General features: G+C 36.7%; 2 protein-coding genes and 1 pseudogene across 2 annotated transcripts; all 3 read left to right on the forward strand.

The window, feature by feature from the left end:
- Nucleotides 1-1,438: 1,438 nt before the first annotated feature.
- On the forward strand, nt 1,439-2,865 carry LOC125818101 (serine/threonine-protein kinase BSK5-like). Its single transcript, XM_049497628.1, has 5 exons — nt 1,439-1,615; nt 1,700-1,805; nt 1,965-2,050; nt 2,184-2,372; nt 2,845-2,865. Exons 1-5 carry the CDS (start codon nt 1,472-1,474, stop codon nt 2,863-2,865), a joined length of 546 nt encoding a protein of 181 aa, XP_049353585.1. The 5' UTR covers nt 1,439-1,471.
- Nucleotides 2,866-2,983: 118 nt separating this feature from the next.
- On the forward strand, nt 2,984-12,280 carry LOC125818168 (uncharacterized). The gene is made up of 2 exons (XM_049497712.1): nt 2,984-4,069; nt 11,927-12,280. Exons 1-2 carry the CDS (start codon nt 3,098-3,100, stop codon nt 12,083-12,085), a joined length of 1,131 nt encoding a protein of 376 aa, XP_049353669.1. The 5' UTR covers nt 2,984-3,097; the 3' UTR covers nt 12,086-12,280.
- Nucleotides 12,281-15,100: 2,820 nt separating this feature from the next.
- Nucleotides 15,101-17,839, forward strand: LOC125818136 (uncharacterized; annotated as a pseudogene).
- Nucleotides 17,840-27,603: the final 9,764 nt, after the last annotated feature.

Here is a 27,603-nt window from a genome sequence, read left to right on the forward strand (position 1 = left end):
CAATTCTTGAAAAGTTATCGGTAATTTTTTTTGGCATAAAATTTGATTTGGCTCTCAATTATATTGTTTTATAAATACAAAACTGATGCATTGTACATTTGCAGGTTAGAAGAGCAAATTCTGGACCAAGTCAAGATTGTTTTGATACTTAATGCGGTGTTGCTATCAATTTTGGTTGGGCTAAACATGGTGCCACAACTTTTTTTTTGTGTTAAGGACATAAGTACTGTTTGTTTTGTGAACGATATGTAGTTTGTTGCTGCTGCTATTTTATGAGCATGGTGCAATTGCTTCTCCTTTTGTTTTTTGCGAAAAGAATAGATGGTGCTGCTACAACAATGGTTCTTATGATGATAATATTATGTTGCTTTTCAAGTCATTTGCAGCTAATCTTTTTTATGTTGTGTGGATGGACTTAAGATAAGTGCTTAAGATATATTTTTTATTTTATCCAAACACTATAAAAGTGCTTAAAAGCTATTTTGTCTTAATGTACTTAAGAGTTGTGCTTGATATTCCACGGATATGATGTATAGAGGAGTTGTCACTAGTAAATAAAGGTGATATGGAGGAGTTTAATAACCATGAGATTGCACAAGAGACACCTCATTTCTATAATTGTGATGTTGTTGCTGCTATACAGAGCATACATCCTACTAACAATGTGCCTCATTATTGATGGCTCTTCCTTACTTTAGAACACCTGGCGGGGCTCTGTTCTGTTCCTCCGTGGCTTTCATTAGGAAGAGCTGGTTTTGCAGTTAGCATTTTCAGTTCTTTTGTATTTCTAGTACTATCAACAGGGGAAATAATTTTCGACTAAGGTTTTGTGCAGGTGTATCCTTGATTTACCTTTCTTATTCTTGAAAGTAGCAGTTCAATGAGGAAATATACATAGTCTAGGATTTGCAGTTCAAATTCAAAGGTTATCGTCAATAGTAAGTAGCTACTGACGTCATTCTTACATTTTTAACCTGAGTTCTCATATGGTTCTATCTGCATACATTTGTACCTTTTCTTGTGTATGAATGAATTGGTTTTGTATATACTTTGGACAATGTTTATGTGTTGTAAAGGATGAGGCTAGAGCTGTGGGGAATCTGAGGAGCGAACGATTGGCGAATCTAATAGGATGTTGCTGTGAAGGGGAGGAAAAATTGCTGGTGGCTGAGTTCATGCCTAATGAGACCCTTGCTAAGCATTTGTTTCACTGTGAGTCCAATCCCCATTGCCAGAATTTTGTAACTCAGAAATGAGAATTATAGGAACTTTATGTTGTGATGGGATTTGTTGTGATCTAGATCATAGTTAAGTCCATGATTTAGAAGTCTGAGGGAAGTGATATAAGCATAACTTATTTGTTGTTGAAGGCAGATTGACTGTTATTTTGTGTCAATTGTGTTTGCTTTTACCAACTCCAATGGAATTTATTTGAGTCTGTGGTCCATGCTGATATTTGAAATGCTTTGAAATGGAACTAGGAGAGAATCAACCTATGAAATGGGCGATGAGGTTGAGGGTTGCTTTTTATCTATCGCAAGCTTTGGACTACTGCAGTAGCAAAGGTCAGGCATTGTATCACGATCTTAATGCTTATAGAGTCTTATTTGATCAGGTAAATATTGATTCTACTGCAGTTTTTGTTATAACTAGGTTGTGTTAGGTGTAGTGCGTCTTACATTGGTTAGCGTTTTCACAGGATGGTAATCCTAGACTCTCTTGCTTTGGCTTGATGAAGAACAGTAGAGACGGGAAGAGTTATAGTACAAACTTGGCTTTCACTCCGCCCGAGTACTTGAAAACAGGTCAAATATGATTATTTTCTCAATCCAAAGTGTTGTGAGATGGAATTTTGCTGTTTACCGCAAAGCTAAATAATTTACAAATAAGTTCAGGCATTTCTTTTAGTATTATGCTACTGTCTTTCCCTTAATTCAGCTAAAGTGAAAGTTTATGATTGCCAGGAAGAGTGACCCCTGAAAGTGTAGTTTACAGCTTTGGAACAATGTTGCTAGATCTTTTGAGTGGAAAGCATATTCCTCCAAGCCATGTAAGTTGCTAAAGATTCTCTTGGACCTAAGGATGTGCACTATATGAAATCCTGTGTAAATTGAACTTTGTTTATCGACTCTATTACTCGAATTCCTAAACTTGAAGAGCATTGTTTCTTTACCTTCTTGTAGGCACTTGATCTAATTCGGGGGAAGAATTTTTTGATGCTTATGGATTCTTGTTTGGAGGGTCATTTTTCAAATGATGATGGAAGTGAGTTTGTTCGGCTAGCCACTCGCTGTTTACAGTATGAGGCACGTGAGAGGCCAAATGCAAAATCTCTCATCACTTCACTTATGTCTCTTCAGAAAGAAACAGAGGTATGACTGTGCCCCTTGACTTGCTTACAAATCACGGAAACATTTAAAGAACTACTACTTACCTTCTTTCATTTGTGAGATAAAAAATTGATCAATACCTTACAGATGAATACCTCCTTTTTGCATTTTGTTATTTCGTTGTCTAGGAACACACTATAGTAACGTTGATTCTGTTACTATAGTGTGGATATATCCTATGTCTTTTGCTATCTCATATTTTCTATTTAGTTAACAATGGAAACGAAACCCTGGTGGAATTATTTGACTTACAAGAAGGAAACATATTATATTTTAATTGCTATGTATTCCTCAGATGAATCACCTTGGTTTCTCCTTAATTTTGTTTCATATAATGCTTGGAGCTCATGTTTGCCATTGATCCAAGAAAACAGAGGTTTTGTTAATGTTTTTTGTATGTCACGTGCTCTGCACTATTCTGTTTAATTTAACAGAATTTTTTTGTGTTTGTTAGGATTTTAGGGTGAAAGATTAAATTGATAAGTTTTTAACATAAATAAAGGACCTTTTCCATAAGGTGCATATATGAGGGACCAAATCAATTCAAGTCCATACATTAAGGACTATTTTGATCATTTTCTCGTGAAACCGGCCTTGATATGGAAAAGCGAAACCCTAGGAATAGGAAGAAGGGGAATGAATAGGTGATAGAAATTAGAAAGCGGCGGAGTCCGGTAGAGATATTATCAATCATACCTTGTTCTGCCATGGAATCTTTGTTTGCAAACTATGCTTCTTCAGATGAAGAGGAACAAGTAACTCTTCCTCCCTCAAAATCAACTTCTTCTTTCCTTTCATTTCCCCCACCAAAATCCCATGATCAACAACTGCGCCGCCCACCGAATGTTGGAATTACCACTTCTTCCCTTTTCTCTGTCCTCCCACCTCCAAAGACAACCATGGAAGATCCTCCACTCCTCCCCAATTCCTCGGATCCTAAACCCAAAAGGGTTGTTCAATTTAAGCCTCCTGTCAACCCTTTTTCTCTCAAGTCTTATAGTCTGGATGAAGATGATGAAGATGAGGATGAAAAAGAAAAACAAAGAAAAAGGTCTCAATCTTTTGCTCAAACATCTTCAGTTAAATCATTTTTGTCCACCATTCCTGCTCCAAAGAACTCTACTACTTTGGGTGTTTTGGGTTCCGGCTCCGGAAGAAGATCCATCATCGAAGCAGATGTCCCTGTTCCTAATCCGGCTAGCTCGAATGAAGTTCTAGTTAATTCCAATACAGAGTACAGTGAGAGCCAGCAGATTGATGGGTCGTTTGAGAGTTCAATGGGAGGTTTTGATGGTCCCTCACAACATAATGCTGTTGCAGGTGATTGGAATGCACAGGGTTATGTAAACCATGACGGGTATGCTGGCTATGGTAATGATGGGGCTAGTGATTATTCTCATGCGGCTCCACCAAATGTGAATTATGTTGACTATGACAGTAATTATGGCACTTACACTGGTTATGAGCAGTATGGTCATAATTGGACTGATGGGTCTAGTGCAACAGAAGCATCAACAATTACTGATACGGCTGAAGTTGCATTTAGATTGCCTGGGAAGAGAGGCAGGAGTGATGCTCCACAGAATATTGTTGAGGTGAACCAGGATGAGTTGATGAAGAATCGGCCAAGGGAAGACCAAAGCAGGCTCACTGGGATTGCCTTTGGGCCATCTTACCAGGTACACTTTTACTATGTCTATGAAGTTACTTGTTCTTCAACTAAATTATGAGAGGCTTAAAGTTTAATTATAGTTGATACTTAGCACTGCATATTAATTTTGAGTATCTGGACACTATTGTGAATGTGGTGTTTGTTATTTGATTCGGTTTCTTGCTCTCTGTCTCTGCTAAGTTTGGATTTTTTAATATCCAAATTGGTCATGATGCTTTCTGCTTACTTTGAGCAGGATAAATGAATCTCAGAGATTTAGATAACTTATAGCATTGTGAGATATAGTTTTCTTGTTCCGTCAAGTGTTATTATGCATGTTTCTAGTTAATTTTTCCTTTAAGAGACAACGTTGTATTCTAGCTTCTAGTCCTTAAGATTAAAAAGTTGGCAAATGATGTTCCAGTGGGAGGATTGAGATTTTCTCTTAACTAGTAATGGTAGTTTAGATGCCTGCTCTTGCTTCTTGCATGATGCTCTAATTCATTTATCTTGTTGGTGTGTTCACGCACTAGCAAAAAGGGATTTGTTAATTATATAGTTAAGTTGATGTGAACATGAATATTTATGCATTTTCCTCTGGCATTGTTTGTTCAAAGTATTTTGTTTCTAGTGTTATTACTGATCTGACACGGAGTTGGGTCAAAATGCCCTAGAATTGAACAAAAGCCCCCCTGCTGATGGTTTGGTCCTAAAATGCCCCTATTGTTACTTTTGGGTCAAAAATACCCTTTTTCAACACATTATTCTTTTTAAACACATTCTTTTCCTAATAAAATATTATTTTTATTGAACGGATATGCTCAAGATACACCTCACTTTTGATGTAATGCGGTTGTATGCAATAATAGTAATCCAACTAGGTTAGGGTCGAATTAAAGAACTAATACTCTCAAGATACACCTCACTTTTGATGTAACATGGTCGTATGCAATAATAGTAATCCAACTAGGTTAGGGTTGAATCTACATGGAGTATTGGGAAACTCCTTCATGTTTATGTATCAGTATGACTACTCAACTTATAGCCGGTGCAACAGTTGTAGAGATTGATTGTATTAACTTAAATTATAAAACAGAAAGTAAATATGCTGAAAGTCTGTAAGTATGCTTGCAATTGTGTCCCAACAATGGATTGTTTTCTCCTTTCGATAATCATGCAATACATTCCCTTAGGGTTATAGATATGCACTCACTCTCTTTCGAGTTCATGAACAATTTATCTACATGTGATGATTCTGCAACTATATGAATTATTGACAATAAGAACGACCGATTATGCTTAAGTAGATTCAATTATATCTAATGTAAATCTATCAAACAAGGGTTAACGCCTTGAGTTCATGCAAATCTTCTTATACCAAATCTTGACCACTCTTCCAAGTTTGTAGATTAAGATATTATGTTGTAGGTTAGTATTTGCAACCACTATTCCTTTTAATTAAGCACAAAAAGAAGTTTGATAACTAACCACTCTAGTAATATGCGATTTCCAGAAAACCTTATGAACTACACAATCTCATTGGGTTTCACAACCTCAGTAGAGGATATGAATACCAGATTTAGCTACTCATACTGATATAGAAATAAGAAGAATAAGGATTAAAAAAAGGTTGAAAGCTTGAATAAAGTTGAAGGCTTTACTCAAGAACTATAAAAACTGTAAACTTTGGATGAGAAGAACTACTACAACTAAATTACTAAAAAATCTTGACTACTACTATTTTTTTTTTTTGACAAAGGTAACAATGACTACTACTATTCTCGCCTCTTCTTTTACAATTGAAGCCAATATGCCTATTTATAATTGTCCAAGAAAGTAGAATTCTAAACAAATAAGGTAAGCTCCACCAATAGACTTCTGCGACCAACTCCACGACCATCACCTGTTCTATGGGCCGTGGACTCAATGATTGCTCATTAGGTTTTCCTGGAGTCGTGTTATGTTTTATTTCACGGCTGTGCTTTGGTTTCACTAGCACTCATATACTCTTCCACTGTTGTCACACTTCTGTTCACCTCTTCGTACATACGTTTTTGGAATTTATGTAATTGTCATAAAGTCTTTTCTTCTCAAGCACCAACAGGAGCCCTTTTTTATGTCACTGTACATAACGCGGAGATCAATTTTTCTCTCATTAAAAGTTTTCATGAACTTGTTAATAAAAACAGTCTCTGTGATAGATCTTCCAAGCATGGGATTTAACCTTGTTTTCTTTTCTATTATCCTTGTTTTTTTCTAAACCTATACACTTTATCACTTTTTTCTCACAAAGATTCAAAGCATGTCTCATAAGCTTCAAAGAGATGGCAGTAAGCTCTTTGAATATCTCCTCTATTCTTAATATTCTATTCACTTGTTCGACATTCATACACATTAATTTTGCAATGAATAGCTTGGTTAGTTATACAATTGCCTCTTTGAGGCACTTATAAACCCCTACAGGGATATAAATTGAACCACGAGTTTTTTTCTAATCCTCATATTTTTGGCATACTTTGTGTCACTAAGTGGGCATTTGGCCATCAGAATTTTTTCCCCAATTTTTTTGGATTTTTTCAAAGTTGGAGTTGTGTTTGACCATACTTTTTTAATAGTTATTTGGATTTTGGATGTACTTTCAAAAAAACATGACATATATTTTAAATGAGGTTAGTTATAAAAATAAGAAAATTAGGAGGTTTAACCAAGGCTTAGCTATATTTTGGGAGTTTTCAAATTCTAAATACAACTTCAAGTTGTATTTGGAATTTTTATGGCCAAATGGTGATTTTCAAACGAAGTGAAATTTTTTTCAGAAAAAAGTGAAATTCCCGTGGCCAAACGGATCATAAAACTGATTTTTTAGGTGAACTAAAATCATTAAAGTGATCCCCATGATTTGCCAGGGTCGTGCAACCCCTCATGTGACACTTTTGCTTTCATGTGGGACTTGGCTTTCCCCGCTTTTCATTTTGATTTCCTCTTTTGTATGTGCTGCACTAGTTTCCTGATTTTCGCTTGCTGCTTTGATTTTAAAATGTAAGTATTTTTTCATTTTCCCCTTTTCTTCACTTGTTGATTTGCATATTTTGATAATTGGTTAATTGTATTCTTCAACATTAATGTTCAAAACTGTTTTTGTTTTGAGCCGAGGGTCTATCGGAAAACAGCCTCTCTGCCTCACCTCTGAGGTAGAGGTAACTGTACACTCTATCTTCTCCAGACCCCACTCTGTGGAACTACACTAGGTATGCTGTTGTATTCTTCAGCATTAAGGAGATGCTGGCCACCTTCAAAAAGAGATTACAGCCATAACCAAAACAGGCTTACAAACACCCTATTAAATCTGTAGTTTGATCCACATCCTCTGTACAAAGTTGTTTACACCAAAAATGTAAAGCTACTAAACAATTCCATTTTACTTTGTGAATGGAATTGGAGCTATCTTCCAAACATCTGCCATTTCTTTCTCTCCACACAAACCACCATATACATGAATGTAATAACTTCCACCATCTCTTCTGAGTCTTGCTACCCCTCTTTTTAATCCAACAGTTCAGTAGATCAGAGGTGTGTTCCAGCATAGTCCAATGAGCTGGTGATGTTGAGGAACAACTCCCAGAGTTGAGTAGTGAACTTGTGTAGGATTAAGGGTGTGTTTGGTATGAAGGAAAATGTTTTCCTAGAAATTGTTTTCCTGGAAAACAAGTTGATTTTTGACTTATTTTCTCATGTTTGGTTGGTGAGTAGAAAATATTTTCCGGAAAAGATTTTTAGTGTTTGATTTATGAATTAAAAATATTTTTGAGAAATATATTTTATTTTTACTAGAGTAGAAAATAATTTTTGAAATTGAAAATAGTTTTTAAAAACAAACTTAAATTTTTTTTGGGGGGTGGGTGAAGGGGGGGGTCGAGGGTAGGGGTGAAAAAATTGAAATTTTGAAGTTGAAAATATTTTTGAGAAACAAACTTGAAATTTTTTATTTTTTTTGGGGAGGGTGGGTGGGGGGTGGGGGGTGGGGGGCTGATTGGGGTGGGTGGGGCTCGAGGGTAGGGGTGAAAAAATGAAATTTTGGAATTGAAAATATTTTTTAAAAACAAACTTGAAATTTTTTATTTTTTTTGGGGAGGGTGGGTGGGGGGCAGGTACGGGGTGGGTGGGTGGGGATTCTAGGGGTGAAAAAATGAAATTTTGAAATTAAAAATATTTTTTAAAAACAAACTTAAATTTTTTGTGGGGGGGGGGGGGTGGTGGGGGTGGGGGGGGTCAAGAGTAGGATGAAAAAATGAAATTTTGAAGTTGAGAATATTTTTTAAAAACAAACTCAATTTTTTTTGGGGGGTGGGGGGGTGACCGGAGAGAGGGGTGGGTAATCGAGGATCGGGATGAAAAAATAAAAATTTGAAGTTGAAAATATTTTTTAAAAACAAACTTGATTTTTTTTCTTTTTGAAGGGGGTTGAGGGCTGATAGGGAGGTTGATGGGGCGGGGGGCGAGGGTAGTGGGTGGAGGGGGGTAAAAAAATAAAAAATTGAAATTAGAAATATCTTTTAAAAACAATTTTTAATATTTTTTTGGGAGGGGATTGGGGTAGGGGTGAGGGTGGGGTAAAAAAATTGAATTTAAAAACAAGCTTTAAATTTTTATTTTTTTTTTGGGGGGGGGGGGGGGTTGGTTGGAGGGTAGGGACAAAATAAATTGATTTTTTCAACAAAAAAATAATTGTAATTTGAAGTTGGAAGAGAGTTTTGGAAAATGTTTTCCTTAAGTTTAGAAGGGAAGTCATTTTCCTTAAATTTGAGGAAAATGAGTTGATTTGGAAAACATTTTCCAAAACATTTAGCCCAACCAAACATGAGAAAATTGGAAAACATTTTCCGTTCATACCAAACACACCCTAAGTGCTTATTTGTTTCCCCTGTTGAATTGCAAAGAAAGCACCTGGGAACAGTTGCCCTCCTTTTCTCTGGAGTACTTCTTGAGTTAAGCAAGCTCTTCTCATAACTAACCAAGTGAGCAATTCACTTTGGTTGGAGTCAGACCCTTCCATATGCTATTCCAAATGTATAGAAAACACCACCCCCACTCTCCTATATGCATTATTACCAGTGAAATCCCCATCTTTAGTATGTCTCCAGATGGCCCTATTTGGTGCATCTGTTATGATGTGGTAACCGCCCAGCATCTCCAACAATGAGGCCACCCTCCCCACTTCCCAATCATTTAGTAATCTCCTGAAGGAGAGGTCCCAACCCTGTTTTGTCCAACATTCACCTACTCTGGCATCAGGATTGTTGCAGATTGAGAGAAGATCTGGTAAAACCTCACACAGAGGGATCAATCCAGCATTCTCTCCAATATTTATTCTTGTTGCCATTACTTACTTTGAGTACCGGATTTTCCTCCATTAAAGTCCATAGGGATCTCTTTATCAAAAAAAGTCCATAGGGATCTATCTGATTGTTCTCCATACCCCTAGCCCATAAGGTTTTCGAGACCATCTCTGAGCACCAAGGATTGAGCTCACCATATTTTTCCATAATCACTTCCTTCCAAAGAGCTCTTTCCTCGTTAATGTATCTCCACAACCACTTCATTAGCAAACTTTTGTTCTGTACTTACAAATTCTTGTCCCCAGACCTCCTTTTTCTTTGCTGAGCATTACTGTATCCCGCTTCCCGGAAAAGCACCCTTTGTTTTCTTTGCCTCCTTTCCATAGGAATTCCTTTTAAGTTTGTCAAACGATCCCATCCCATAACTCCAAAGCTTTGTGTTTGCTCCCTGGAGGCATTCCCAAGTAGGTTGTAGGGAATTCTTCTATACTGCACCCAATAATGCTTGCCAGTCCCTGAATCTACGGCACATCCTTGACAGGTATGGAGCTACTTTTGCTACAACCCTTAGCCCCGCTACTGCTTCAAAGAGGACCAGTATCAGTCTGATCTGATGTAGGCCACCTGTTCTGCTTCCGGTTCACATAAGATGATGGTATCATCTGCATGCAGCAGATGACTAATCTCTTTTGTTCCTACTGGTCTGTCTCCCATCTGAAAACCCCTTATCCATCTGTTATGTGTTCCTACTCTCATCAAGCTGTCAGCCTTCCATAGCCAGGATAAACAGGAAAGGAGACGGGGGATCTCCTTGCCTCAATCCCTTTTCTTATGTCAAACCCCCCACTGGTTCTCGATTTACAAGAACAGAGAACCTGACAGTTTTATATAGAATTTAATCAATTTCAACCAGTGGGAATTTGAACATAATTTATTATGGGAATTTTTTACCATCCTCACAGAGGTGGACCTACTTATATAGGTGCACGTGCATCTGTTAACTTTGAAAAAAATTATGTATATATATGTATATATGCTTTGAGGAACAGATATATATAACTGTACACTCGTACAAGCAGAATTGCACTTTGGGGCGTTGGTTGAAGCTGCTGCGTCTACACATGTGACCCAATATCTATCTTGGAATAGCACAGTTTTGTTTTTATTTTTTCTTTTTAATTTAAAGGGCTATAATAACAATAAAAGTGATGCAAACTTTACCATTCTCAAAAAAAAAAAAAACAATAAAAGTGATGCATACGGGGGATTCGAACCTCCAATCAACATGTATCTTCACCACACCCTTGACCACGGAGCTATCATAATCAACTGTTACAACAAAGCTAAAATACAAGTACTTATTAGCTTAGAACTCATATTTGACCTATATATTTATATTTTCGCTACTGTTCACATCAATCGGTCACAATATTATCCCTCAATAATCATTGAAAGTTTTGCTAGTGCCTACGTTAAGATATGGTGTCCTCGTGGTCTTCAATTCTTGGGTTCGCCTTTGCATCCTCACCAATCTATAAATATAGCAAAAATGAGATCGATCCTGTGAGCAAAATAAAGAATTCTTTTTTTGTTTAAGTAAAGGTAAATGTTTCATTCACACAAAGAATCCAGGCACTAAGTTGGTGGTGGACAGTACAAAAGAAGGCGGAAAGCCCTGTACAACATCAATGTCTATCATGTTGCTTCCTTCATATATATACACTGACCAAAAGTCCTAAACAACTATATTTTTATCATAAGCATCACTGTAGCCTTATCCTCAAAGCTTCTACTGTTTTCTTTTCTTCCATAACATCCAAACTACAGAGACTGGAGTGGTTCTCCCAATTTTCCTTAGTCTCTTTGTCTCCCTTGTAGTGCTACCAGCAAGAAAAGAGGACCTTTATTGACCATGGCCTTACCAATGCCAACTACTCACCAAATGCTTAGGAATAACCACCATAATTGTCTAGCAACAGGGCAATGAGGACAAATTGCTGTTGTTTCCTTTTCCCTACCAGACATAGCATCTACTGCCATATAGCCGAATCTCTTTGACATTCATAGTGAGTCAATCCTGCAGAAAGCAGTATCTCGTCTTTATTTGCTTACATGGTGTTGTGATATAAGAATCTTTTTTTGCTTGTTTTTTAAACTTTAATGTAGTGCACTGAGCTGTTGTGATATAGTTTATATAACTTTAAAGGTACTTGAGATTGATCATTATCTTGTCTCATTATGTTTCTCCTGCCTCCATTTAAGAAGTGAAGGCTGGTGGTGGCTTTTGGGTCTGTCTGGTTAGACTTGTGAAACTGATTTTGATTATCTATACCTGTATTTAACAATCAATTTCCTTTTTTATTTTTATGGTTGATAACCTAACCAAATATTGATTGTAACTAATGTACCGGTGTTAATGAAAAGGAGAAGGGAATAAATCAGGTGAAATATTCCAATTATAGGCTATACCTTCTTTTTTCCTTTCCTCTTGTCAATTATTAAGGTTGATAAGTGTTAAGTTTCTCACATGTACATTTTATTTCTTGTAGCCTGTTTCGAGCAAGGGAAAGCCTTCTAAGCTGCTCAAAAGAAAGCATCAAATTAGTACTTTATACTTCGATATGAAACAAAAAGAGATGGAGCTGTCAGAACGACGGGCCAAGGGGATGCAAACAAAAGCTCAAACTCAGGGAAAGTATGGTTGGTGACAGTTTTATGGTTTTCGAGGACATGGTGAATGAGCAACTTCCCTTTGTTTGGTAATCAAATTTTAAATGTCGTCGATAGTGGCTTTGGAAGCATTGTAGTGCAATATTTGTGCAATTTCCTAGTAATAAGTAGTGTCAATACTGATGGTTCCTTGTAATGATATACTGTACGATGAAGGCAAATTGTTGATTACATCTGTGATAGTCCGTGTAAGAGAGATTTCTATACTTATTTGATGGAAGGTTCAACCAGGTTGCACAACCTCAAATGACAGAAACCTTGAATAACTTAGTTGTCTTTAGGGAAGAAACCTTTCCATATTAGGGTGTGTTTGGTACGAACGAAAACATGACAATGTTTTTCAACTGTCCCATGTTTGATGGCTTAAATGTTTTCCAAATCGACTCATTTTTCTCAAATTTAAGGAAAGTGACTTCCCTTCAAAAATTAAGGAGAACATCTTTCAAAATATTATTTCATCATTCAATATTTTTTTTTTCTTATCCTACCTCGTGTACCTAGGGGCTGAGCCCCACCTTATTGTTAGGGGTTTTCCCTTTCAGCCGAAAATTATATTATTTATACATGGTTAAAATAATATTTTAGGTATATAAGTAGATGTCGAATCCCCTTTTGCTACTTTGTGTGTCTATTTCTTTAGATTTTGAACCCTCTTATTGAAAATTTTGGCTCCGCCATTGTTCGTACCCCGTACCTAACCTTCCTCGTCAAAAAAATATATTTATTTTTAAATTTTTAGATATATTTTTGCCCCCTACCCCAAAACCAACCCCCCTCCCCAAACAAAAAATATTTCAACTTTTTAAAAAAATTCATTTTTATGCCACGCATCTCCCCCCCCGGCCACCACTAAGTCAATTTTTTTTATTTTACGTCACCCCCACCCTTACCCTCCCACTAGTCCCACCTAAGCCAGCCCGTCAATTTTTTTTTTTAAAGAAAATGTTTTTGGAAAATAATTTAAATTTTAAAAAAATTCATTTTTCACGCCACCCCTAGCCCCCCTTACACTGCCACCCCCGTCAAATATATCTATTTTTAAAAATTATTTTTGGAAAATATTTCAAATTTTAAAAATCATTTTTACGCCACCCCCACTTTTTGAAAAATATATTCCTCGGTCGAAAGTCTGGGTCAGGTCCTGGGTCAGATCTCTTGGTCGAATTTTGGAACGGTCATCAGGGTCTTGTCTTAGTTCGGGCGTCATGGTGATCACTTATCAGGGTTGATTTTCGGATCCGAAAGTATTTTCCTAAAGTGTATTTTCTAGTCTCAAGTCAAAAATAAAAAATATTTGTTGGAAAATATTTTTCATTCACCAACCAAACATTAAAAAAATATTTTCAAGAAAAATTTTTCTACTGACCAACCAAACATGAGAAAATCAGTTAGCAATTCATTTTTTTTCCAAGAAAACCTTTTATAGGAATTCACTTTAGAGGATTAAAGAAGGATTTCACTTCATAGATTTTGAGAAGAACAAATATTGAATTCATAGAGATGTTAAGCTGATATTTATACATATCCATCTGCTTTTAACCTAGCTCTAGAATGTAACTAACCTCTTAACAACTTTCTTAATAGACTAACTACCTCCTAACTGTAATCTTGAAGTGTATTGTCTGAATCTTTTCCTTGAGGTCTATCAATAATCCCCTCTATGCTTGGAGGAGCAAATATGTTTAGGACTCCTACCTTGGATAATAAAAATTCATGTTGAACTCTATTTAGGCCTTTGGTTAGGACATTAGCAGGCTGACTCTGAGTCGGTACATAACTGATGTTAATTAATCCTTCTTGTCACTACATCATTTTAGGTCTACAGCCACACTAAATCTGGACAACACTTGTAAAATATTGCCTAAAATAGTTTTGGGGACACTTTTAAAGTGTAGCCCATATTTTTAACTTTTGGCTTCAATAATATTGACAACACTTCTAAAGTGTACTCTTTAAAGGTATAGACTACACTTTATAAGCGTTGTTAGAGTATGATGTAATTGGGAACGACTATTTACATATATGGCAACACTTTTAAAGTGTCCTATTTTTATAATTGTAAAAACAACACATTGCAAATGTTGCCTTAGGATTTTCACTAAAATATTATATTCCCTCTAACATTTTTAACTCTCCCTCCAATTTTTATTGGGCAAAAAAAAAACAATTAATAAAACATAATTTTTCTTTTCCCCCAAATCAGAAAAAATAGGTAAAAATTTCTATCTTTAAAAGCCTAAATTTATGGCTTCTGGATTTATTGTTTGCGTTGTTGATACGATTTTTGTTGATTTTTGGGATTCTAGGTCATAGTTGTATTACCCAAATTCTGAAGGGTTTCTATTTTATCAGGTAAACCTCGATAAACTTTTGTATCCTATAAGTAATCTCGTTCTATACTCGAAGTCGTATGAATAGACTCTGTTGTTGCTTTCTTTAATGAGTTGCAATTTCTGAGGCCTTCAACTAGCTATTACGTTCTTGTCTTCATCAATTTCAGTGATCTGCTAACATCTTCCATCTTTAACTCAATCATGTATTTCATCTCTCTTTGTGATTCTCCATGTTGCTGAGGTCTGGTATTTCGGATTGAGTTGTAATTTGTATTGCCTTGTCCCTGTATTGTGTTTATTATGCATCAATTCTTGTATTATTTTGTTTATGTCTTGTGAACATGCAAATTGTGCAAGTGGTTAGTAAAAGTACATCCTCCAGGTTCACTATTTACTATTCTGCTTTAAAGTTTGTGTTCCCGGTAACTGCAGATGTGTTGTATCTCAAATTGAATATAGAAGTTTGAAAAGAACTTGAAACACTGAAGCTATAGGAATATCAAAGTTTTAGGAAGTTAGTTGGAGTTTGATGTTGAACCGAGTAAAATGGTCCATTTTAGGTTTTATCATATGTTTCTCTAACACCTCATATTGTACATGTATATAATTTATCATTGATACATTATATAGTAATTACATGTACATAATTTGTCATTGATATTTTCTAAAGCTTCTGAGAAAGGTAAAATTCACATTTCAGTTGATTGAAATGATCCAGAATAGTCTACATGGAAATGGCTTAGTGGTTAAGACTTAGGAGTAACAACATGGAGATCAGTGGTTGAAATCTTTATTACTACACTGAGTGTGAGCCTTTCTATTCCAATCTTGGTGGGTACAATTACCCGATACATGTGCTTGTGTGCTGTAACAAACTGCAGTTGGATTAGTCAATGTGAATACAAGCTCGCTCAACATCTTTTCAATAAGAACAACAAAATATATAAACCAGAAATTCTCCATGATATTTTAATAAATTCCTGAGTCAAATTATGTTATCTAGCACATACGGGACTTCTGTCTTTGAATAAATTATTTAGAGGCATCTCTTCTTTCTTCATCAATGTGAAACAACCTCTAATTGTCTGGCACATTGAAACCATCCTTTCACATGTTATGTTTTCTGAGTTTTGTTTGTTTTTTGAGTTATGTAATCTGCTTTAATTGATTTCTACCTCAGATCTCGAGTGCATTTTCACTATAATCTGCAACCTTGTCAAGAAATCTGAGAGTTAGGACCAAGTACACGAGATGTCAGAGCTCATATCCATTACACTCTCTCAACAACCAAGTGATAAGCCTGCATTTCGCTTAAAAATGTATCATGTCTTGAAATTAATCACTTTAATTCCTGGAGTTTTTTGTTTCTAGTGTCACTGTGCGCTTTATTCCTCCTCTCACTTCAGCTTGTTCAATCTCTACAACCTATTGGAGAATCCCTATAGCCGTTTCTTTGTGTACATGAAAGCCCTTAATTTGGCCATAAATGGAAAAGTCGTTGAACATATCTTGCCATCTTTCAAAAAGATAGATAGCTTCTTGAAAGAGTGGAATCTTGGAGTCAAAGATGATATGGGGCTCTTCCTTAAGATCTCAAACATTATGAAGAAAACCAAGGGGTAAGAGTGAATGACTTGTATTTTCTGGAGTGCTTACAATTTTTGCATTCTTCTCTGACTCCCATCTATATTTGCAGCTCTGCAAAAGAGTCTTTCAAGTTTCTTATACAATATTTGGGAGCTTTCTTGGATGAAGATGCTTCTATCATAAATGAAAAGGAAGAAGCTCTCCATGCAATTATTGCCTTTGTCAAGGCACCTGACATGTTTCAGGTATATCTATGTTCAACAGAACTCTGAAGTTGAATTGCTTGCGTAGAAAGGCAACTCTTTTCTAATTCGAACAATCTACTGTTTTTCGTTTAGATTTTGAATTGCCAAATGCTTTCTTTTCCCATGGTCTGTCAGTATATTGTAGAGCATTTTTTTTGGTGCATTGGATATGTTCCATTGCTAGCATGTAATTGTATAGGTGCATCAAATTAAACTCTTGTATTAGAGTTACCTGATACCTGATGTTGGTGGGAGGTGACATGTATACTATGGAACTAGTTTGAGAGCATGAAAGCTGGCCCAAACACCAAGGTTATCCAAAAAAAGACTCTACTATAGTACGACATGGTTGCCTCCCTCGTCACCGTTGATCTGAGTGATTTGCTAGGTAGCTGAAATTAAGCAACCAACATCATACACATGTGTGGTATGATTTTTACTATTTTGGGTACACTACTTGCCATATTTACTCTTGGCTTTTAATATGGTAGTGTGGCTTGCTAGATATGCCTGCTATAGGTCAATTGGAGAAAGATGCTAAACATGCTCTAGCATATCATGAGGTTAGTGTTGTAGGAGGTTAGATGATTATATGAATTTCTAGGAGGCAAATTCAGAATTATTAAAAACATGTGGTCAGTACTTGCATTTCTGCTAAATGGAATTTTGTTGTATTTTATGAGTGAACCCTTGAATTTATAATGGTGCCCTTGGCCTGATTCTTCTGGTTAATGCTGCAGGACTTCTCCATGAAGATTGTGTAGAAAAAATGCGATTATTGACCTTGGTAGATCTTGTCAAGACAAAAACTGGTCAAATTCCTTATTCCATGATCAAAGCCACATTGAACGTACATTTATTGTCCATGTCTTGTAGTTTGTATTTGTGCTCCACAGTTTGGTCGTACCATTGGTCTTTTGCTCTTTGCTGATTGATGATATTGAGGTGGAATCGTGGGTTGTTAAGGTAATTTCAGCTATGTTACTCAGCTGCAAGATAGATCAAATGAACCAAGTAATAACTGTGAGGTGTGCTTTCTGTGGAGGTCGTCCTTTATTATCACTGCCTCTGCTTTGGTTGTATAAGTTTAGCTCTGGTTAGTTAAGCTTTTATTGGTCATTATTCGTAACTTTTTTCTTTTCCTTTGAATGGATGTTGTGCAGACAATGTACAGAGCATGTATTTGGGACAAATCAGTGGCAATTGCTTCGAGCGAAGCTTGTGACCTGGAAAGTAAGTCACATTCTTCTTAAACTCTATTCATATAGTCAATTTGGGTTCTAAGAGCGGGTGTGGCTAGTTACCATGATTCTTGTTGCTGCTCTGCCAGAGCCTCTAGACACATAGTGATGCGACACATATTTATGTTATCCTCCTACTTCATCTAGTTAGATATCCTTGACCTCCAATTCTCAGTTATAATGATTATTGTGCTCTCCGCATATGATTAATGTTGATGAGTATAAACTGTTTGCAGGGAAATATTGCAGGTGTTATTAGTACAATTTATGCTAACAAGATAGTTGAAGATAGCACAAGAACAATGCAAGGATTAGTGATCCGCTGAAGGTTCTTTTTGTTTATTATATGCCGAAATCATCTTCTTTAATTCTTTTGGAGACTGGATTAATTATTGCCCATCTAGAGTCATCTCTTTCAAGCAGAAATTTTGACATTATTCTTTCTGCCCCAAATTTTCTCAGAGTTTCATTATATACAACTTATAAACCCATTCATATGACACTTTTAGATAAATTATATACATGTAATTAAAATATCAATTTAGATATAATTGTATTAGGATGAACTTCTGTGAATTTTACCTTTCTCAGAAGCTTTAGAAAGTAGTTCCAGTATCTTTAAAGACCAGGAATTTGACTCTTGCACTACTAGACTTTTTGCCTCCATATTTTGCATATCACATGTTCTTCCACAAGTTCCAACATATGATAATAGAGAGAGTTTGAAGAATAAGTTTATGAACCTCAGAATTAGATTGAATACTCCACCACTCTATCAATGTATTTCTTAGAGGAATGTGTCAGTGAGTAATGCCCAGGGAACCTGAAAAGAATTTTCAGATATAATTGGCAAAGTGCCCAGACACAAAGATGTGATCAATGGAATCAGTTCCAGGTCTGCTACAACAAGAACAATCTGCAGGTTCTCTTCCAAAAGTAACAATTGTCTCCTTCTTGCAATTGCAATTTGGTGTTAAGAATAAGGGGAATTAGCAGTGGTGGGACATGTTGCCTCAACAAAGTTTCATTCCATTGCCCTTCTCTGATAAAATGTGACACAGTGGGTTGATCTACTGTTGATGAACTTATTACATGTTTGGGATGCATTGTTCTTATTACATATGGTTCTACTTTGTACATGTTTGTGATGCATTTGTATGTTTGCCTACTGTTTTCTCCCATATTTTATCATTCATATTTGGGTCTGCTTTGTACATGTTTGGGATCATTTAACTATTTGCCTACTGTTTTCTCCCATATTTATTTTATCATTCATATTTTCCTACTGTGACAGTCTTAGAATACCTGCCCTACTGTTTTCTCCCAGATTTTATAGTTTTTGTACATGTTTGAGGATCATTTAACTGTGAAGGGTCTGGGAAGGGGATGGGAATTGAACAATGACTAGTGAGCATATGAAATACATGATTCTCTAACTTATAGTTTAATTTTGAATGTGCAGGATAATGCTACTGATTGAATTTGATGAATAGAGGACAGAAGTAAACTCGATCTATTGTCGTGAGCGATAAAGAGTTTTTGTACTATTATCATAAATGTTATTTGAATACATTTGGTTTTGTGGAATGTATTGCTAGTAGAGATCTTTAAGCAATTGCTTTCTATATGTATGGGACAAGTTCTCGAAGTTTATTTAATTTGAAATATATACTTCCAAATTATTTATAAGCTAATTTTGTGCTTTATATCACTTATATATATTTAATTGTGATTATTGATTATATGCAAACTAAATTTTATTGCAAGTGTGGCTACAAAAATTCTACACAGCATTGAAACACTTCGAAAGTGTGGCTTATTGTTTATAAATTTTGTGTTGTACATAAGAAAAGTTACATTTTATAAGTGTTGTTGTAGGTGAGATATAAAAGGCTACACTTTTAAAGTGTAACCAATAACAACACAAAGGTAACACTTTTAAGTGTAGTATAATAAGATAAAAGTGTTGCTAATGAAATACTCCAAAGCGTGGCCTTTATACCTCTTTGGCCACACTTTTTAAGTGTTGCTGCTTTGGCGACACTTCAAAAGTGTGGTCTAATATCAAAGGTTACGCTTCTTTAGGCCACCCCCTAAAAAGTGTTGCTTAAAGTCAAAAAGTGTGGCCTTTTATCAGAGGCTACACTTTTTGCTAGTTTAGGCTACACTTTACCGGGGTGGCCGTAGGCGTAACATGGTGTAGTGTGTAGCTTCTCTCTGATGAAGTGACAATCTATTTCAATATGTTTGGTGCGTTCATGATAGATTGAATTAGCTGCTAATTGAATGACAGACTTGCTATCACTATATATGTTCACTGGGAGAGTTATTTCAACATCTAAGTACTCCGGCAGTCCTACCAACCAAACTAATTCAGCTACAGTGGATGCCAAACTCCTATTCTCAGTTTCAGCTGAGCTTCTTGATATTGTTGTTTGTTTCTTAGCCTTCAAGGACACCGTAGATTCTCCAAGTTTAATTATAAAGCCAATTACAGACCTTCTTGTAATAGGGCATGCTACCCAATGTGCATCATAGTAGGCTGTTATTTCAGTGCTTGAGTTGCTAGACAATAATATACCCTGACCTGGTTGTTTTTTGATGTACTAGACAACTCTTGGTGCAACATCCATGTGAGATATTTTACGTTGTTGTAAGACCTGACTTAAAGTTTGGACACTAAATGAAATGTCAGGCCTAGTCATGTTCAGATATAGTAGCTTTCCAATTAACTTTTGATAGGCATTTTGATCTACAAGTGTCACGACCCAGAGGTATCCCCTTGACGTAACATGACATACAAGACCCCGAGAGGCCTCATATAAGCCACTTAACATTCATAGTCAAGATAATAGAAAATCGGCAAGATTTAAAACATTTTCAACAATACCAAAGTCTTTAATTGCAAAGCGGAAGTCTAATACACTTGTTTCAAAACCATCTAATACAATAGAATCCTTGGGACACATTCCATACAACAATGTTCAAAACTAGAAAGGAAAAGAACATAAGAGAAATGGTGGCCAAATCCTCGAAAGCTAGTAGGACTCACCAATCTTCAACCTTGCCTCTGCTATAGATCCTAGCAACGGGGATGAGAGTCGAGAACGCCGGACCCATCATTTGGATAAGAAATGTAGGCAAGAATATGCGTTAGTACAAGAATGTACTGAATATGTTAGCTTGCATAAACATCAACATAAACATAAAAGTTAGACAACATAAGTCATAAGCATAATCAATGCACATAATAGATCATTTCAACATATAAGGAATACTTCTTAAAGTAACCTGAATTCATACTTAGCCAAGCATGGGTAATCCGCACTAGTCTTACTCATCATAGAAGGCAAACTCAAGCAATCATCCAAGCTCATCACCTATCATAACATGTTCATAACTTATCTTTTATAGACACGGGGAATCGCCTCTTGCCTTCCTATAAAGGCTCATGGGTATTTGCCTCTTGCCTTACATAAAGGATCATGGATAGTTGCCTCTAGTCCCATTACTTAGGATCATGGGTACTAGGCTCCATGTCCAACATAATGTGACACGGGTACTCGACTCCATGTCTAGCTATAAGGATTATGGGTACTCGCCTCCATGTCTAGATATAAGGATCATAGGTACTCGCCTCCATATCCATCATCATCATAGGAACGTGGGTAGTCGCCTCTTGTTCAACTTCATGGAATAAGGGTAGTCGCCTCTTATTCTATTATAAGGAATAAGGGTAATCACCTCATATCCTTCACATTTAGAGGTCATGGGTAATCGCCTCCAGCCTCATTAATTCTTAGTCTTTAACTTAGATTCATTTTAGGTGACCACTAATTTCAACCTAGAATCATTCAATGTGAGAAAGCCTTTCACATTCATACCTAAGAGAATCAAGTGGGGAACTATCCCTTCCACAATAATTACATCAATAATCAACAATTCATAACATATGCTTTACTCTTAAAGCAATACCTATCATAATCATCATATATGATTCATTCTCAAAGCAATACCTATCATAATCATCATATATCCTTCACTCTCAAAGCAATTCATAATGTACCTTATTTATCCTATACGAATACACCGAAATCCATAAATTCTTGTTTCACGGATCAAAACCCATTTATATTTATTCATCTTAGAAACATGGGTACATATAGATTCATCCTAAAAAACATGTAATACAATCAATTCATTCATAAACTATCATAATCCACTCAATTGGATCAACATTCATCAAGACCCACCACTTAGAAGAAAACCCTAACTCAAATTGGGGAATTTCTACTTTTCAATTGGGGAATCTTAGGGGTTCCATGGATGTAAGGATTCCATGGTTGAATAAATCTATCATAACTTGGTATCAAAGCCCACCAATGATTGGAGAATGGATAATGGAGACTTGACCTTGAGCCCTAGCTTCAATCTTCTTCTTCTTCAAGTTCTAGAGAGAGAAATATTTGGAGAGGAAGAACTTTGATTTTCCTTTGGGGTTTGAGAATAATGACTTGAATGGGTGAGTTTTAGGGTTAAAATCACTTATATAGGGGTCCTAGTCTTGGGTAAAATGACATATATTTAATACAATTAAATCTGGAAAAGACCCATAAACCCGTGAACTTAAAACTGACGCACCACTTTCACGGACAACCTCACGAGCCGTCAAGGACTTCACGGCCCATTGTCGTGGCCGTGGTCCTTGACCAGTGGCCTGGTTTGCCACCCCTTAACTCTCTATCCCTTCACGACCCTCTCCACGACCCGTAGTGTCCTTCACGAGCTGTCAAGTGGCTCGTGAGAGGGTCTCACTTTGGGCAGTCTTTTAGGAGCTCACTGGCAAGAACTTCACGGGCACCACCACGAGCCGTGGTGCCCTTCACGGGGCGTTATGTTGCTCGTGGGAGGTGACCTTCCCTTGGCTAGCTTTTGTGATAATCACGGGAAGCACCACGTCTCGTGGTGCCCTTCACGACCCGTGTGGGTCCACATGACGGTTGCCAAGCTAAATTCTTTAGCTCATCACTTGACACTTAGCCCCTTCCTTAGACTACTAGATTCCGAGGTGTTACGTTATATCCCCCTTGGGAACATTTGTCCTCGAATGGAATTCTAGACACCTCATGAAAGAAAAAGACTCAATACTAGCAGCCTATTATGTGTGCAATCTCATAAATGCACGCATCGAGGAGGAAACATCGACTTTAAGCTAAACATACTCAATGCATCATAAGGAAAGGCAAGAACTAGACCTAGCAACCCAATATGCATGAAATTTTAAGATTACTCATATTCAAGGAGGAACTACCATCTCCAAGCTAAAATCATGCTCAACATCATCTCATGGAGCCTGTACGCAATTCATACTCAAAAGCATATATCCAAGGAGGAAATATCAACTCCAACCTAAAGCATGTTCAACAATTTATCACATGAAGTCTATAGGCAACTCATACTCAATGCACAACAACATGAGGAAAATCAATCACATAAACTCATTTTCTTTCAAAATTTAAGTTTTTCATGAACATGCTTAAAATAAGGAAATTATGGGAATATCTAAAACACATGACACCACAACAAAGAGTAAACCATGAGGAACTCATTACCTCAAGCTAGACTAGGAGTAGAAGTAAAAAGATAAGGATGTCGGGACATCATATCGTCCTCGGCCTCCCAAGTAGCACCCTCAACTAAATGATTCCTCCACAACACTTTCGCAGAAGCAACTTCCTTGTTTCTTAACTTCTTAACGTTTCGGTCTAAAATCTCTACAAAAATTCTGCATAGGAAAGATTTTCATCAACTCCCAAACCTTCTAAAGGAACTATAGATGTCGAATCTCCAATACACTTTTTCAACATAGAGACTTGGAAAACCAGATGCACCGATGCCAAATCATTCAGCAACTCAAGCTCATAAGCAACCTTACCAACACGTCTCAAAATCTGATATGGGCCTACATAACGGGGACTAAGCTTCCCTTTCTTACCAATACTCATTACACCCTTCATGGGTGGGATTTTCAAGTAATCCCAATTATGAACATCAAATTCAAGATCTCTTCTTCTAACATCAACATATGACTTTTGTTGACTTTAGGCTGTTCTCATCCTTTCTTTAATAATTCAGACTTTCTCCAAAGCCTCATGAACCATCTCGTGTCCTATCAAGGCAACTTCACCCACCTGAAACCAACCTAAAGAATATCTACACCTCCTACCATAAAGAGCCTCAAATGGAGCCATACCAATACTCGAATGGTAACCATTATTATAAGCAATCTCAATCAAAGGCAAGTGATCATCCCAATTTCCCTTGAATTAGATGACACACGCTCTCAACATATCTTCCAAAGTTTGGATAGTATGCTCCACTTTCCCATCGGTTTGTGGATGAAAATCCATGCTAAGCTTAACTTTAGTGCCAAGACCCTTTTCTTTGAAAAGACTTCCAAAACTGAGAAGTAAACTGAGTACCTCTATCGGAGATAATGGACAAGGGCATTCCATGCAATCTTACCATTTCCCTCAAATAAAACTTAGCATAATCTTCCGCCAAATAAGAAACTTTGACGGGAATGAAATGAGCCAATTTCGTCATTTGGTCTACTATAACCCAAATCGAATCATATAGTCGCTAAGTACGAGGCAAACCAACTATAAAGTCTGTAGTAAAATCTTCCCACTTCCAAGTAGGAATACTAATGTCTTGGGATAAATTTCCCGGTTTCTGATGTTCAACTTTCACTTGTTGGCAATTCAGACACTTAGCCACAAATTCTGCAATATCCTTCTTCATCCCATTCCACCAATAGACCTCCCGCAAATCATGGTACATCTTGGTGGCTCCTAGGTGTCATGACCTATGGGTACCCCCAAGATGTAACAAGGCGTATAAGACCTCAAGAGGCCTCATACAAGCCACTTAGCAAATCATAACATAAAGTAATAGAAATGAGCGAAAATTTAAAACTTTTCAATACAAGCAAAGTATTTATAAAACGAAGCGAAAGTCTAAAAACATTGTCGCAAACCATCTAAACATCAAGAATACAATCTTGGGACACATCCCATACAATAGTCCAAGACATAAAAGAAAAACATAAAAGAAAATGGTGATCACATCCTCGAATCCAATAAGGACTCACCAATCTTCACTTCCTTTAGCTACTATGATCCTTGCCACGAGTGTCAATGTCGTCGAAATCTACATTTGAGAAGAATGTAGGCAAAGTATGCATTGGTACGATCAAGTACTGGATATGATAGCTATCATAAACAACATAAACATCATGGCTAGTCAATACAACCCATAAGTATAATCAATGCACATAAATCAATCATCATAATAAGAAATGAATACTTCTCAAGCAACCTTACTCATCCTTAGTCAAGACTTGGGCCATCCGCCTCTAGTCAAGCTTAACTCATGGAAGGCATCTCTAGCAACAATCCAAGTTATTCATTCTTTACATCATAGTCTCATTATTCATACTTACTTTTAAAGAGATGGAGATTCTCCTCTTGCCAAGATTATAAAGACTAATGGGTACTTGCCTCTTGCCTAAAGGCTAATGGGTACTTGTCGCTTGCCTTACTTGAAGATATAATGCGGGTACTCGCCTCAACACTATTCATCTTATGATGCGGGTACTCGCCTCCACATATTTCATCATATAATGCGGGTACTCTCCTCCACATTAGTTCATATGGATCGCGGGTACTCTCCTCCATGTCCATTCATAATAATAAGAACGTGGGGACTCGCCTCTTGTTCAATTCTAAGGAGTAGGGGAGTTGCCTCACATTCTTTCACATAGAGGTCAAGGGTAATCGCCGCTAGCCTCATCCATTACATAGTGTTTTAGTCTAGATTAATTTTAGGTGAGCAATCCTTTCAACCTAGAATCATTCATGCGAGAAAGCCTTTCACATTCATACATTCATAATTAGCAATTCATGTAGGACACATCCCTTCCACCACAATAACATCAATTACTTAACAATTCATATCCTAAGCTTTACTCTCAAACCCGAGATTTCATGATCACCATCTAAGATTCATTCTCAAGCAATTCGAATCATAATTCATCAATCCTATAAGGTGTCACGACCCGAGAGTACCCCCTAGTCGTAACATGGCGTATTCGACCCCGAAGGGGTCTTATACGAGCCACATAGTCATTCATTGCATTCAATAATGAAAATAGTGCGGAATAATAAAAAAAAACTTATTTACATCCACACATTTAAACTTCATTAAAACAACTTTAAAAACACACAGCGGAAGTCTAAGTCTCACATGGCCATCTTAGACACAGTCACAAAATATAAGTAGGGACACGACCCTTTACAATCAAAAGAAGTCTATTAAGTCTATTACATGGACAAAAGAACTTAAAAGTCTTATCCTCGAATCCATGAGGACATACCAAGTCTTGGAGGAAAGCAATCCAACACTTCAAACTAGCTAGGAGGGATCACTTGCCGGAACCTACACTTATAGTAAAAATATGAAGAATATGGGTTAGTACACAAAATGTACTAAGTATGATGACCATGCAAGACATGCTTTAAAAGGGACATTTTGGTTAGAAACCATGCATTATGCCACTTTTTGAAGTACCATGAATAGTTGCATAAAAGACATACAATACAAGCATAAACATCAAGTAAGTCATAATATTACCTTTAAACAATTTCAACATGAAAACCTTTACCTTGGACCTTCACCTCAAGAAACCCTTATGCTATACCTCGTGCAATGTATGGATGGCGTCCCATACCACCATCCATACTAAGGCACCACATTTAGGTCACTTAAAGTAACTTATCATTCCTTTCTTTCACCTTTGCACAATATTCATACATAAGAGGTATATTATTAATTAAGACATGACAAGGGAAAATAACTCATAATATAACCCAAGTATAGCATGCATCTCATATTAAGCATTTGAGAGCCAACATTCTTTAATAACCTTATTTAGGCCACAATTGTGTCACATACATTAGGATTTAGAGAAACTCACTATGACCCTCTCCAAGCCTACTCGTGCAATGTATAGGTAGCATCCCATACTACTACCTACACTTTGTAGAGCCTATCAAGAAACCATAATGAAATCTCACATTATGGGAAGTAAGCGTTTAACCGACATAGACCATGAGAGCTTGTCATGGAATCCAGTGTCATAAGTCCCCACACCGTAAAGAGGTGGTCTACTTGCCTAAGGAAGACCGGTATATAGCTTAATGGATCCACTAGGTACCTATGCGGGCACATAGTTTATGGGATAAGGTAGACGATCATTGAAACTCATGCCTAACTATTGGGGGAGTTTCCATCTAACCAAATCCACTCGGTGCTTAGCCAACATTCCCATAGAATAGTTTGTTACCTTGACATTATCACATATGAGAGGTGCCATTGGCCTACCAACTCCAAATTACATTTATTAACACGTGAAAGGGTGCTTTAAGCCTACCGTTTCAAGGTTCATTTAGGAAAGCTCATTAACTCCTCTTGAAAGGGTGCCATGGGCCTACCGGTTCAAGTCTCATCATTAACCTTCATGGAAAGGTACCATAGGCCTACCGACTCCAAGGTTCATTATAAGCTCGTGTGGAAGGGTGCCACTAGCCTACCGATCCGAGGATTCAACAATCAACAATATAATCATTTATACAAGAAAATGATGCATAAGCCCTACCAATTCAAGGTATACTTTATATTGAAGAATCCTTCATATTCTATCATCAACATTCATGAGTGTCAAATTGAGAAATAATCTTTCAATAGCAACACCTTTACGTTCATAACATGATCACATTATCTTCATTGAATTCTCATTCATATAATGTCATGATAACACTCCAATTTCTCATACTATGCCTTTAAGGCCATGGTCACAATACATTCCATAATTAAACACCTCCACCATAAGTGGATCAAACCAAGCAAGAACAATTTTTATCCATAATATGAGATTAAGCCAACTTACCATCCTCCAAAGCCATAATAACCATTACTCAATTCCCAACAATTCTATCACCACAAGGTGATTCACCCATAATTTTCTCAT

Source organism: Solanum verrucosum, unplaced genomic scaffold (genome assembly GCF_900185275.1).
Source record: "Solanum verrucosum unplaced genomic scaffold, falcon-dt-bn FXZP01000898.1, whole genome shotgun sequence".
Taxonomy (NCBI): domain Eukaryota; kingdom Viridiplantae; phylum Streptophyta; class Magnoliopsida; order Solanales; family Solanaceae; genus Solanum; species Solanum verrucosum.